The 13,721-nt window shown below is 39.5% G+C and overlaps 1 protein-coding gene across 6 annotated transcripts in view; it reads right to left on the bottom strand.

Moving 5' to 3' along the window:
• TLK2 (tousled like kinase 2) overlaps positions 1-13,721 on the bottom strand; it is a 127,264-nt gene that overhangs the window by 93,847 nt on the left and 19,696 nt on the right. For 5 of the 6 annotated variants that reach the window (XM_029927384.1, XM_029927383.1, XM_029927382.1 and 2 more), the window contains one exon: positions 11,999-12,084. In XM_029927384.1, coding sequence (XP_029783244.1) covers positions 11,999-12,079 — 81 coding nt within the window. In that variant the 5' untranslated portion in view covers positions 12,080-12,084. Of the gene's footprint in view, positions 1-11,998; positions 12,085-13,721 lie in introns of those variants that run through there. The other variant, XM_029927386.1, reaches the window with a different exon arrangement.

Here is a 13,721-nt window from a genome sequence, read left to right as displayed (position 1 = left end):
GAGTTAATTAACAGAAGATATCTTGAGCTGGAGGCACCATCTCCTGAGATCAGCCAGCCCTTCAGATTACATTTTAATTCCACAATTAATCCTTAGTATTCCTCTGGAGTCAGGCAAAACAGGAACCATATTAACACTAACTCTGGCAGCAGTTTATGTGATAAAAGTCATATATTTACTCTTCATAGAAGCAAAGTTATCAGTCATACAGATCACATCCATTACAACAGATATTAACATCCAATTTTCTTGATGTGGGCAGCATTAACAGTCTTCACAGGACTTAACACTTAAGGCAATACTGGTTAAAATAAAATTCTAGGACATCAAATTTGGATAGATGGCTATTACTGTTCTAAAACTGGTTAAAATAAAAGGCCAACTTCCTAGGCCAACTGTACTATTTGCAAAAAACTACAGTGAACAGTATTACTAGTTCTTCTATAGATGTTAATGCAATTTCTAAGCTTAGGCTTCTGCTAGATGTGAACTAAAAGAAAAAGAATTACCATTTTTGACTGCCCTTTGTCCATTATAAAAGCTGAAGGGAGGTCAAACTCCAACAAAATGATGAAATTTAATATGATCCAGCCATTCCACTTCTGCACAGGTACCCAAAAGAAATAAAAGTAGGGACTCAAATAGACATTTGCACACCTATGTTCACAGCAGCAGCAGTATTCACAGTAGCCAAAAGGAAGAAGTAACCCGAATATCCAATGACAGATAAATGGATTAAAAAGAATGTGGTACACATAACGGAATATTACTCAGCTTTAAAAAGGAAGGAAATTCTGACACATGCCATAACATGGATGAACCCTGAGCATACTATGCTAGGTGAAAGAAGCCAGTCACAAAAAAAACAAATACTGTACAAACCCATTTACATGAGATTTCTAAAGCAGTTAAATTCATAGGAGCAAAAAACAAAATGATCCGTTGCCATGGTCTGAGATGAGGAGTAAGTGGGGAGTTACTATTCAATGAGTACAGAGTTTCATTCTTGCAAGATGAGAAGTTTCTTGAGAGAGATGCTGGTGATGGCTGCACAAAAACTGAATATACTTAATGTCACTTACACTCAAGAATGATTAGAATGGGGGGCGTCTGGGTGGCTCAGTCAGTTAAGCATCAGACTCCACTTCAGGTCAGGATCTCATAGGTCAGGATCTCACAGGTTAGGATCTCACGGTTCATGGGTTCAAGCTCTGCGTCAGACTCTGCGCTGACAGTGCAGAGCCTTCTTTGGATTCTGTCTCCCTCTGTCTCTACCCCTCCCCTACTCGCTGGTGCCCACATGCACACTCTCTCAAAAATAAACAAACATTAAAAAAAAATGATTAGAGGGATGCATGGGGTGTCTCACTTGGCTGTCCAACTTTGGCTCAGGTCATGATCTCACGGTTCATGAGTTTGAACCCCATGTCGGGCTCTGTGCTGACAGCTCAGAGCCTGGAGCCTGCTTCAGATTCTGTGTCTCCCTCTCTCTCTGCCCCTCCCCAACTCACACTCTGTCTCTCTCAAAAATATTTAATAAATAATAAAAATAATAATGATTAAAAATAAAATTTAAAAAGGATTAAAATGGTAAGTTTTATGTGTATTTACCACACACAAAAAAAGTTTAATGACCAACCTCTTTATCTCCCTCATCTAGGTAAGATTAGAAAACAGACATCACCCTTTTTTGGAGAATATTTTCAGAAAAATGCTCCACTTCGAACTTCTCTGCCATTTTCAGAATACGCTTAGTAGGCAGAACAAGGTACTTTTCTTGTTCCTATGGTATTTGCAACCCGAATTCCCAAAAGCCTATCTATACCCAATGAAAAGCTTAATAAAGAATTTTGGTAAGATTTTGTTCTAGCCTTTGTTCCTGAGGTTTTTACATTTTAACACTACTACTCACTCTTTGATAATAGAAGATTTAGGATTAATTCCTAAATGGAATATTTGAGTTTTATTTTCCCTCTCTCAAATATGGCGCCCTCTTTTGTTATAGTCCATGAAAAAAAATTTTTTTTTCTGAGAGCACGAGTGGGAGAGGGATAGAGAGAGAGGGAGAAAAAGAATCCCAAGCAGGCTCCATGCTCAGTGCATAGCCTGACATGAGGCTCAATCTCACAACCATGACATCATGATCTGAGCTGAAATCAAGAGTCAGAGGCCTAACCGACTGAGCCACCCAAGCACCCCATCAAAAACTTTTTTTAACTGGAAGTGCCCAGAGTTGAATGGACTTCCAAGTCATACAGTTCATGAACTTCTTAGACAGCATTAGGACCAAAGATAAATTATTCCTATTTTGGTCTACACAATTAAAAAAAAAAGTTACATTAAAAGAGTAAGATATGACTATAATGAAAATTCCATTCTTAGTTGTGTCCCAAATTGCATAGGAAATTACCAATTAAGTTGCTAAAACATCAAATATTCTCTTACTGAGCATTTGACTATGAGCATTCCTCAGCACTAGGTCTATTTGTGAACAGAATGATACCTCTTGTGTCAGACAGCTAATTATTTCCACTGTTAATTAGTAAAGGTAATGGGTGCCTGGCCAGCTTGGTTGGTGGCGTGTGCAACTCTTGATCTCAGGGTTGTGAGTTTGAGCCCCAAGCTGTGCACAGAGCTTACTTTAAAAAACAAACAAACAAACAAAAAGTAAAGGTAAGGTTTTAGAAAACTAGAGTACTGGGAGCAAGAATCAGCAAAAAGGCTGATTTAGCCATGAGAACCTTGGAAAACAGGCAAAACTAATAAACCAAACTGAGACCAGCTCCCATTGGTACTCCAAATTCTCCAGACTGCTCTAATCTGCAAAGAGAATTCCTTGGGTAGAATGCAAGGACAGCCCATAAAAAGCACACTTACTATGGGGCACCTGGCCGGCTCAGTTGGTAGAGCACGCAACTCTGGATCCTGGGGTAGGATTTACTTTAAAAAAGTACACTGGGCCCCCTGGGTGGCTCAGTGGTTTGAGCATCCAACATCAGCTCAGGTCATAATCTTCACAATTCGTGAATTCAAGCCCCACATCAGGCTCTTTGTTGACAGCTCTAGAGCCTGGAGCTTGCTTCAGATTCTGTCTCCCTCTCTCTCATGTTCTGTCTCTGTCTCTCTCGCTCTCTCAAAAATAAATAAACATTAAAAAATTGTTTTAAGTATTTCTTTAAAAAAAAAGTACTTATAGTGATGAGCACAGAATGATATACAGAATTTTTGAATCACTACATCATACACCTGAAACTAATATAACACTGTATGTTAACTATACTGGAATTAAAAACTTAAAAAAAAAAAAAAAACCAGTGGTGCCTGGGTGGCTCAATCAGTTGAGTGTCCAACTCCTGATTTCAGGTCAGGTCATGATTCCAGGCTTGTGGGGTCAGGCTCCATGCTGAGCACGGAGCCTACTTGAGATTCTCTCTCCCTCTGCACCCCTCCTATGCTCATGCTTTCTCTCTAAAATAGACAAAAATTTTTTAACTTTATTTTCTTTCAACATTTATTTATTTTTGAGAGAGACAGAGTATGCATAACAGGGGAGGGTCAGAGAGAAAGAGGGGGACACAGAATCAGAAACAGGCTCCAGGCTCTGAGCTGTCAGCAGAGCCCAACGCGGGGCTCAAACCCACAAACCATGAGACCATGACCTGAGCCGAAGTCAGACGCTTAACCGACTGAGCCACCCAGGCGCCCCTAAAATAAAAATAAATAAAAGAACAATCCGAAGTATAAAACCAGATTTCCCATGAAAGTCTCTGTAAGGGCAAAAAAGCTGACCAAAGGGCAGGCAGGTGCTAAGACAAACAACCCTGCAGTAGAAGCTCTGTGGCCCCACACTAAGCCAAAAGACTACCCTCATATGATCCAAAGAGAACAGAGAAATGGCAAGGTGAACCCCTCTGTAGGGCAAAGTCACCAAATATTCCAGGAATTACTTTTTTTTAATGTGTCTAAAGTCCAAGGAAGGAATATCTGGGACTACAAAAAGTAAAGTTTCCTTCCAGATTAGGGAAACAGGGAAACTGCACTGTAAAAACTCTAAGAGACTAGCTCAAGAAGCATTTAACATGGCTAACATACCAGGAAGCATACTGTAAACTAATCCAGTTCCATCACATCTAGTAGTAGTTAGGGGCTAAGTGAAACCTACCACCAAGAGGGACCTGGCAATTTGAGACACAGACAAGGCCAAGAAGAAGAAGACTGACCCTAGACTCAGGGTTGAAATATGAAATCACTGGTAATATACCTTATTTATTTCCCTTCTCTTTGCCTTTACAAATAGTTTTAAGGAATATTTCAATTCAATCTTTATTTAACTAAAAGTAAACAGAGAATAATACCACACCAGTGACACTAATGGCCAGGAGTAATGACAACAACACCCCATATAGGAAGGAAGGAAGCAGATGAGATGTGAAAAACCACAAGGGAGAAACCTAGGTGTGGATTCTTTACCTGCTGTGGCACAGGAGTTCATGCACACTTTGCAAGTGTTCAATAGGTTTACAATACTACTACTGACTCTAAAAAGTTTGGGGCGCCTGAGTTGGTTGAGCAACTGACTCTTGATTCTGGATTGGGTCATGATGCCAAAGTGTGGGACTGAGCCCCATGTTGGGTTCCATGCTTGGGATATTTTTTCTTTTTCTCTCTCTCTCTCTGCCTCTGCCTTTCCCTCTCCCTCTCCCTCTCCGCCCCTTCTCTGTTCATGTGCACAGCACATGAGCGCTCTTACTCTCCTTCTAAAATTAAGAAAAGGGGACACCTGGGTGGCTCAGTCAGTTAAGCGACTGACTTGATTTTGCTCAGGTCATGCATGATCTCGCCCCACATTGAGCTCTGCACTGTGACAGTATGGAGTCTGCTTATAATTCTCTCTCTCTCTCCCTCTCTCTCTCTGTCCCTCCCATGTGCATGCTCTCTCTCTCAAAATAAATAATAAAAATTTTTGAAAATGTTTTTAATTAAAAAGTGAAACGAGGAATTAACTACTGCACTAAAATCCATGAGAAAATAAAAACTCAGAAAGGTAAGCTCAGATGGGTGGCTCTGTCAGTTAAACCTCTGACTCCTGATTTTGGCTCAGGTCAGGATCTCACAACTGGGGAGGTGAAGCCACATCAGGCTCTGCTGCTTGAGATTCTTTCTCTCACTCTTTCCCTTCCTCCCTCCTCCCTCCTCCCTCCTCCGCTTGCACATGCTCGCTCTCTCTCTCTCTCTCTCTCTCTCTCTCTCAAAATAAACTAGAAAAAAAAAGGTAAGCTCAGCACTCAAAATTTATTTCTATTTGAGAGCATTTGCTGATTAATTCCAAAAAAACCCTTTGAGCTGTACTTTAGGAGGTCTGGGGGTGTGGGGAGAGAATGAGACCTCCCCAATGAGGAAAGTATGAGAAATCCACCCCATACATTAAACAAGGAGCACAGGGCTACCTTTTCAAGACAAGAGTGACCCAGAAACAAACCAGCCCTCATGGAAACTCAATGGATAGGTTTACGCAGATTAGACAAATTTAAAAAGAAAATAAAGAAGTGGAACACAGGTCAGAAGAAACTACACAGTATTCAGTTCTGGTAAATAATAAAGACCATATACAGAAAACAGGTAGGAGGCAGTGAAAATACAGTAAGAAGTTCTAACATGTTTAAATAGAGTGCAAGAAGATGGCGGCGGCAGAGGAGACATATGAGACAACAGCTGAGAATATTCTAGAACTGATCAAAATCAGCAATCCATTGATTCAAGAAACCCAATGAATCCCAAGAGAATAAATAAAAGTACTTCAACCATTCATAAAAATCTGCACATAGATGTTTATAGCAGCTTTATTCAAAATTGCTAAAACTCGAAAGCAAACAAGATGTCCTTCAAGAGGTGAAGGGAAAAAAATTGTGGTACATCTAGACAATAGAATATTATTCAGTGCTAAAAAGAAATGATCCAATAAGCCATGAAAAGCCATGGAGAAAACTTAAGGGAATATTACAAAGTATAAGAAGCCAGTGTGAAAAGACTACATCCTGTGTAATCCAACTATATGACATTCCAGAAACAATGAAACTACGGAGACCATAAAAAGATCAGTAGTTGCTAAGAGTTGGAGAGGGAGGGATAAACAGCCAGAACACAGAGGATTTTTAGGGCAATAGATCTACTATGTATGATACTATAATAGAGAAGTATCATTATACATTTGACCAAACCCATAGAATGTACAAGACCAAGAGTGAACCCTAATGTAAACTATGGACTACGGGTGATAATGAGGTGTCATAATCGGGGCACCTGGGTGGCTCAGTCAGTTGAGGGTTAGACTCACATTCGTGAGTTCAAGCCTCTCATTGGGCTCTGTACTGACAGTGTGGAGCCTGCCTGGGATTCTTTCTCTGCCCCTTGCCCACTTGTGCACATGCACGCATGCACATATGCTCATGAGAGTTCTTTCTCCTCAAAATAAATAATTTTTTAAAAAATGATGGGGTGCCTGGGTGGTTCAGTCAGTTAAGTTCCAACTCCTCTTGGTTTGGGCTCAGGGCATGATCTCCTAGTTCATGAGTTCGAGCCCCACACCAAGCTCAGCACAGAGCCCACTTCCGATCCTCTATCCCCTTTCTCTCTGCTCCTCCCCTGCACTCATGCTCACTGTCTCTCTCAAAAAAATAAACATTTAATAATAACTGACAAAAATTTGAAGGTAGGGGAAAGAAAAAGTATTAAGTGCTTATTTCTTTATCTTTCATAATAGAAAATCAATAAATGAAAAAAATTTCAAAAGATGGTAAAAGAGGCATAAGAAAGATTTAAAAAGAAACACAAGGAAGATTTAGGCCTAAATATATGCCATTACATTAAATATGAATGAACTAAATCTCCTAAATGAAAGACGAGAATTTTGAGACTGGAGTAAAACAATGAGCTGGAGCAGATCATGCCTATACGAATGACGACTAGCTCTACTTTCATCTTCTCAACACTCTTTTCTAACTCAACAAAGACTTAGTCAATGTGTACAAGGTGCTGAGCATTTCAACAGCCAGATAAAGATATCATACATGTTCTCAAGGAGGTTAATGAAGAAACAAATAATAAAAGTAGGTTATCAGGTGCTAATAAAATAATGCAATGAGAATGGTGCAAGTATCTGGAAAAGCTATAAAGACACACTAGATTACGCTCTGAAGAGTAAGCTGAAAGTTCATCAGGCAAATAAAAAAGGAAAGGTAAAGGAGAGAGCATGACCTGTTTGCTAACAGATCAGTCATGGTTTGAGAGAGCAGAGCACAGCACTGGGAGAGCAGACAACTGACCGCGACAATGAAAAATTAGGAGTTTTCGCTCAGTCCAACAGGCAATGGGAACCCTTAAAACAAGGGAATAAAACAATACTGGTAGTTTTAGAAATACAACTGGAGACAGTTTACAGAAAGATAAATGGGGTACGAGAGACTGGCTATTACAGTGGTGAATGAGGAAGGATTGAGAAAGTAGCAGGGAGGGCAGACAAATGCTCGAGAAATTTCAGAGAAAGAAGAGACATGAGCTGATACTTGACTCGATGTGAAATGAGAGAATTAAACAAATACTAAGTAAATGAAAGGGAGAAGACAACATAAAGGCAAACATAATAATAAATTTAACAGTGCCTTAAAATTCAATGGTTAAAGTGTAGACTGTCTCTCAGAACTTATGCTTATTAAGCATTGTCTAACTATGTATTAAATGTAAAACACCAAAACATATATTTTTTTTAATTACTGGATTGGTATGTAAAAGAGCCAACACTAGATATCCAAAACTGGTACCTTCTAATTGATGCAATTAACTAAATAACAGGAGAAAAAGGTATCAGTTTGGTTAAATATCTTTTCAGAAGTCAAATTTGATCGCTTAAACTGATCATACCAGAAGAAAATTTGTTTTAAATATAGTGATCACATTATCAAATTTATGTGGTAGAAAAATGATTGTTTTTCTTTAAGACATCAAAACTCTACATGATACTACTTAAAAATATATGGTCTTACATCAGGCTCTAGAAAGTGAAGGTTCTTGTGTCATTACAGAAGGTTCATGGGTTCTCATTTTACTCTTTTCAATACCATCCATCATCAATCAAAAACCATATTAATCCTTTTTATTCAATACAACTAAAACTAATGACACTAATCAAAAAAAGTAGGTTGCAGTGGGGAATCTAAAAAAAAATTACCCCTTAAACATTTTCTTTGAACTTGAAACCTATAAGTGTATATTCTGTTGCGAGTCTTGATGCAAGCCTTCTGAGTTACAGATCCAGACTACAGTTCTGAGCTCACACAAACCACACCCATAATGCATCGGCCACAATGTCTAGTTTCAACTTCTTTTAAAGCAAAGGGAGACTTAAGAAATACTTGCCAAGGATCTAAATGAAAAATTCTTCCAAATTACAAAAAACAAAAATTTATAAACATTTCTAAGTATCTCCTTATTGACCCACCTTATAGTTTTTCCAAGGCAGTTAACTCAGTTTTCAGAGAATCAACAATTCTTATATTTTGCAATTATATTTCATTAGTTTACAAATTTTATTAAATTACATAATTATAATACAAGTGCAAGTTGTAACAATGTGATCCTTGGTAAGTCTAGAATTCAACCAGCGGGAGCAATGCAGTGGGCATTAGCAGGTCTCACAAAAAGTGAGCAGAGGTTTATTAAGATCAGTATCCCTGTAACAAAAGATCTAAATTCATTTATCACTTTTATTGTATTTGGAACAGTACCTGGCAGTTAGTAAGTACTATGTAAGTATTTGCTACTATATTAGCATTAAAAATAAACTAGCTACAAGGCACCGGGCTGGCTCAGTCAGAAGAAGAGCATGTGACTCTTGATCTCAAGGTTGTGAGTTTGAGCCCCACTGTGGGTGTAGAGATTACTTAAATTAAAAAAAATAATAAAACCTTAAAAAACACAAAACACCTAGCTACAGATACAGTGCTTGCAAGGGTGCAATTCTACCTATTTCACATAGCCTCTGGAATCACAGAGACTCCCTGTACTTAAATTGTCAAAATGGGGTGCCATGCTGGTTCTAAAATGGTGGAGCATATGACTCCTGATCTTGGGGCTGAGAGTTTGAATACAGAGATTACTTAAAAGAATAAAATCTTAAAAGAAAAAAGAAAGATAGAAAGCAGAGTAGGGAATACAAGCTACAATAAGTCTTCACTGAAAATATATGAATACAAGGTAGAGTCAGTTTTACATAACTTAGAAGTGGTTTACCCAGTGTTAAGAGAGAACTTAAAAAAAAAAAGTAGGATAGCTCATCTATCAGGTCAACAAGAAATGAAAAAGTAGGTACACAACCCAGTTTAACCTTATCACCTCAAAAATGCTAAGGTTACATGTCCTCCTAAAAAAAAAAAAAAAAAAAGGACAGTTATATAGAGGGAAAAAACACCTATATTTTCTCGGTACACATTAGGCTACTTTCCTCTATCTTCATGACAGAAAACCCCAACCTCTTAAAAAACAACAGAGCATCCCAAGGCACAACACAAATCCTGGCTTACTAGTTATTATAAATGAAAAGAGAAAAAGAAACCGAATGCATTTAAATGCAAGAAAATTTTATACTTGTGAATTAAAATCCTACAGATAAGAGCAACTTAAATAATAAATATGGTGGCTTTTGACCATTTTGTTTTAGTCTAAGTTTTGTGATGTAGATCTAATTTGCAGGTGTAAAAACCTTGAAGCAACATGACAAAACATCTATCAACAACCAGGAAGTTCAAAGGCTGCAGCTATTAAAACACCCTTGTCCACCAGGAAAGAATCCACAATGGCACTAACTTTCTTCCTTCTATGGACATCAAAAAGTACTGAAAATGTTATGATCAGTTAGGAGAAACTCCAGAGACAGCCCCTGAGGCTACAGCAGTCCCACTAGATGGCACTATCACAGGAAAGTCACTCTGCTCTCCCATTTAGCAAGAGCTGAAACTGAAAACTATCAACTCAGTGACATCCTCACTGGGAAACGATGACCCATAATGAGGAATCCAAAGCTAGGAGGAAGGAGGAGTTTTTCTCAAAGCACCTTTCCTCCCAGCACATGGCCGCCGCCTCCTCTGTCCTATTTCCAATCAGCGGTCCGAGAGATACAACATCTTACAGGCAAAAGAAGTTATACAAAATGGAGATTTTCTTTTCTTCTTCCTAACTCCAAACTACAGAATATTTACTTGCTTTCCCCCCACAAGTTTCTTTGTTATGGGGGAAAAAAACCAATCCCTTAATGGTCCTTGGATAATATTTCTTAGAATCAATATACTTACTATGCCTTAACATCAAAGTAACATACAATTAGTGGCATAAAAACATTTGGATATAAATAACCTTCCTTATATATAGAACAGGAAGAACTTCCTATTAAACAGATTAATTTTCTGACACCTTAATTACACAATTTTAAGTTAAGCCTGGGCAGCAAGATTCACAATGTCATTATCGTCATCACGTGCGCTCCACCCCATTAAAAGTATACTTGGATGTAGCTATCATGACCTTAAAAACTGAGGAAAAGAAAGGCATAGGAACAACAAAACCCAACGAGTGTAAACTACATACAATTTGAGTACAAACTTACTTTTATTCCATAGGTGACCACCTGAACAGACAGATTTGGACATGACCCTTGTGCTGAATTCCCAAATTAAAAGACACATAATCAGTTAATCCACAGATCAACTTAATACTCAAACATTCTGCTCACTTCCAGTTGAAACTACTTCTCCTAGAGCAGAGAACTTACATTTATACTTGTATCTTCAAAATGTACCAACAGTCAGTATGGCCTCTCCAAAGTGCCATAAGTGCCACGTTAATGAAAATGGCCAAAGAAACCAAGAACTACAAAACGTAAAACAAATCCTGTGTTCCCATAGCACCTTGTCACGGCTCTAATCCAGATCTCACCAAGGTACCATCCCCTCTCTCGCTTTCTCCACAGTGGCAGCCTGGAGGCACTGAGCTCTCATTCCTCACACCCTGCACAATGTTAGTATGTGGAAGGCACTCAGTATCTGTTAATGAACATAAACTAACAACCTACTCCAGCTCACCAAAACTGTAAGACCCCCTCAAAGCAGCTAGTTTTTCCAACTAAACCACAACCAACACCTTCTCCACTAAGAAGCTACTAACCAAACATGAAACTAACATTTAGGTCCCCACGAGAAATAAGATTTCTTGAAAAGCACAGAAAGAAATGTATCACATGAAGTCAAAGATCAAAAATTCAAGGTCTCAAGCCCAATTAATGCAACGATCTTAGAACAGCGAAGCTTTTAAATATATATATTTTACATATTGTATTAAGATCTTAAGTATATTGTACTAAAACCATTCTATGAGAGCAGAGGAGAGAACTACATAAGGACGCAGAGGAAGCCATAACATTGCTCAACATAACCACCTGGGGGCTTGATCTTACTTTATATTCCCAGAACAAAAATTGTGAACAAGAAGGAAAAATAGGAGGAGAGAGAGCAGTCTGGGGGGTGCAACCAGGCGGAATCTGCTGAGTGGCAGATCTGGAGAACTGACAAACAGCAGAAGCAGATTTTTCAAAACTCTTATCATAGAACTACCCAAAAAACCTACTGTAATGAACCTATGCCAACACCTTTTGAGTTGTTTTTTTTAAATGACTGAGTTGTTTTGACAAAATGTGGCACAAAATCTAGATACACATCCCATTAGTATCCTTGCAACAAGACCCATGGGAAACCTCTTCTATATTAGAGGGGAAAGAAAACCATATAGTTCCATTTAGAATCCCTTCAAATGTACCAGTAAGTTAGTGGAATGACTTGTAGGAGCTTACTCCCCTACAATCTACCAATACGGTCCAGCCAAATTGATCTTAACTGTTTTCTCAATGTGTTTCAATTTGACTATGAACAGTGCTCATTATGGTCATTTTACTCACCTTACTAACGCCAACCCCTGTAAACCTGGCCTCTAATAATTCCTGCCGTCGAGGGTCCAGGCTATGCAATTCTTCCATCATTTCTACTGGAAAAGAAGAAGTAGGTTGTGAGACCACAAAAGCTAAAACACGAGGCACCAATTTTTTTAGTTACAACACAATGTAGTAATTATTTCATTGAACAATCACACAGGTAAACCTCAAGTAAATACAGAATACGAGCGGTAAACTACAATGTGCTGCATCAGAAAGTAATACATTGAAAGTTAAAAGTATCTCAAAAGTCCTCTTCTGAGGGCTACTATATCCTTGTCTAGCTCTGACTTTTAACAGCAAAAAACCTCAAACCCCTCATACAATCTCAGTAAAAGTTGAACAAGGACTAACTTGCAAAACAACAACAACAAAAATTCCTTCCATCAGCCTTTGAATTTAACGAAGTACTTTCGGCTATTTGTTTCCCAAACCCACAGGAACTAGTTCTTAAACTAAAAATATGAATCATTAATAATCATTTAAAAATAATGCAGCATGAATCAGAGGCTACAAATAACTTCAAATAAAGCTATTATATAGCTCCTTTCTCTGAAGAGCTCACAGTAGCTCATGAAAAAAGGAATTAATTATTTCAAATTTAATAGAGAACCCATGGTAAAACCATCAACCAGCATTCACTCAGGAAATTAGCAGAGCTCCATAATCATCCCTTTACAAAATCTTTTTCTGACCACTCCCTGGAGCAGTAGGTTTCTCTAGACATCTGCTTTGAGCACTCCTTCCAAGCAGGGAAGGGCAGGAGGACACCATTTTTAAACTCCTTCCACAACCAATAAACGCACAGGCGACTTTTGGCAAATACGTCCATCCATGGCAAGAGATGAACTCTTGCAGAGCCCACTGGAAACCTAATATTAAAAGTGGAATAGAAACATATACCCCTACATGAACCCCTTTGAACATATTATTAAACAGCGACTGGAATGATTGGCATGACTTAAAAGTTCACTGAGAACATGAATTAAACATTCTCCTCTGCAGTCTAACAACTCCACATTAACTGTAACAACCCTACCAGTCTTCCAGTTTCATTTCCCTTCCTGGAATGAGAGCCTGGGGCAAAGGGGAATGAAAGGATGACAAATTAAAGTTTCACCCACACCAACGAGTGCAGGTCGGCGAGGGAATAAGGAAATTCTCGAAAAGGCAGAAAGGCATCTTAAAAAAGAAAAAAGAAAGAAAGGAAAAAAGGGACGGAGTGTGCTTCCCCGAAGTGGCCTTCCTCGCGTCTCGCCCGGCCCTAACCAAGGCCGGAATGGCCGAGGTTGCAGCCTCCCTCAAACCCCAGGGTCTCTCGGAACATTTCCTAAGCCTCCATCCCCAGGCCTGGCCCGGAAAATGACGCCCCAGCGCTTATCCCATTTAATGTCAACTCATGTTAAGGAAATCTCCACTCTGTCTCATTCCAGCGGGGCCTTGGACGGGGATCCTCCCTGCAGCCCACAGCCGGGAAGCAGAACCGATGGGGCCTGGTCCCGGCGCCCCTCGCCTCCCGCCGGCTCCAAACTTTCCCAACTCCAGGCCCACCTGTCACGGAGGGAGGGCGGGCCGGCTCTCGGGGGCGCCCGGGAGGCTGCCGGGGCCTCCAGCTGCCGGGGCGTCCCCTTCGCCCTGCCGGCCGCCGGCCCCACTCCCAGGCCGGGGCCGCCTGGGCCTCCCCCATCTT

The sequence above is a fragment of the Suricata suricatta genome, chromosome 17, assembly GCF_006229205.1.
Source record: "Suricata suricatta isolate VVHF042 chromosome 17, meerkat_22Aug2017_6uvM2_HiC, whole genome shotgun sequence".
Classification (NCBI taxonomy): domain Eukaryota; kingdom Metazoa; phylum Chordata; class Mammalia; order Carnivora; family Herpestidae; genus Suricata; species Suricata suricatta.
Note: the sequence above shows the minus strand (reverse complement) of the source record. Positions and strands in the feature narration are given on the sequence as shown.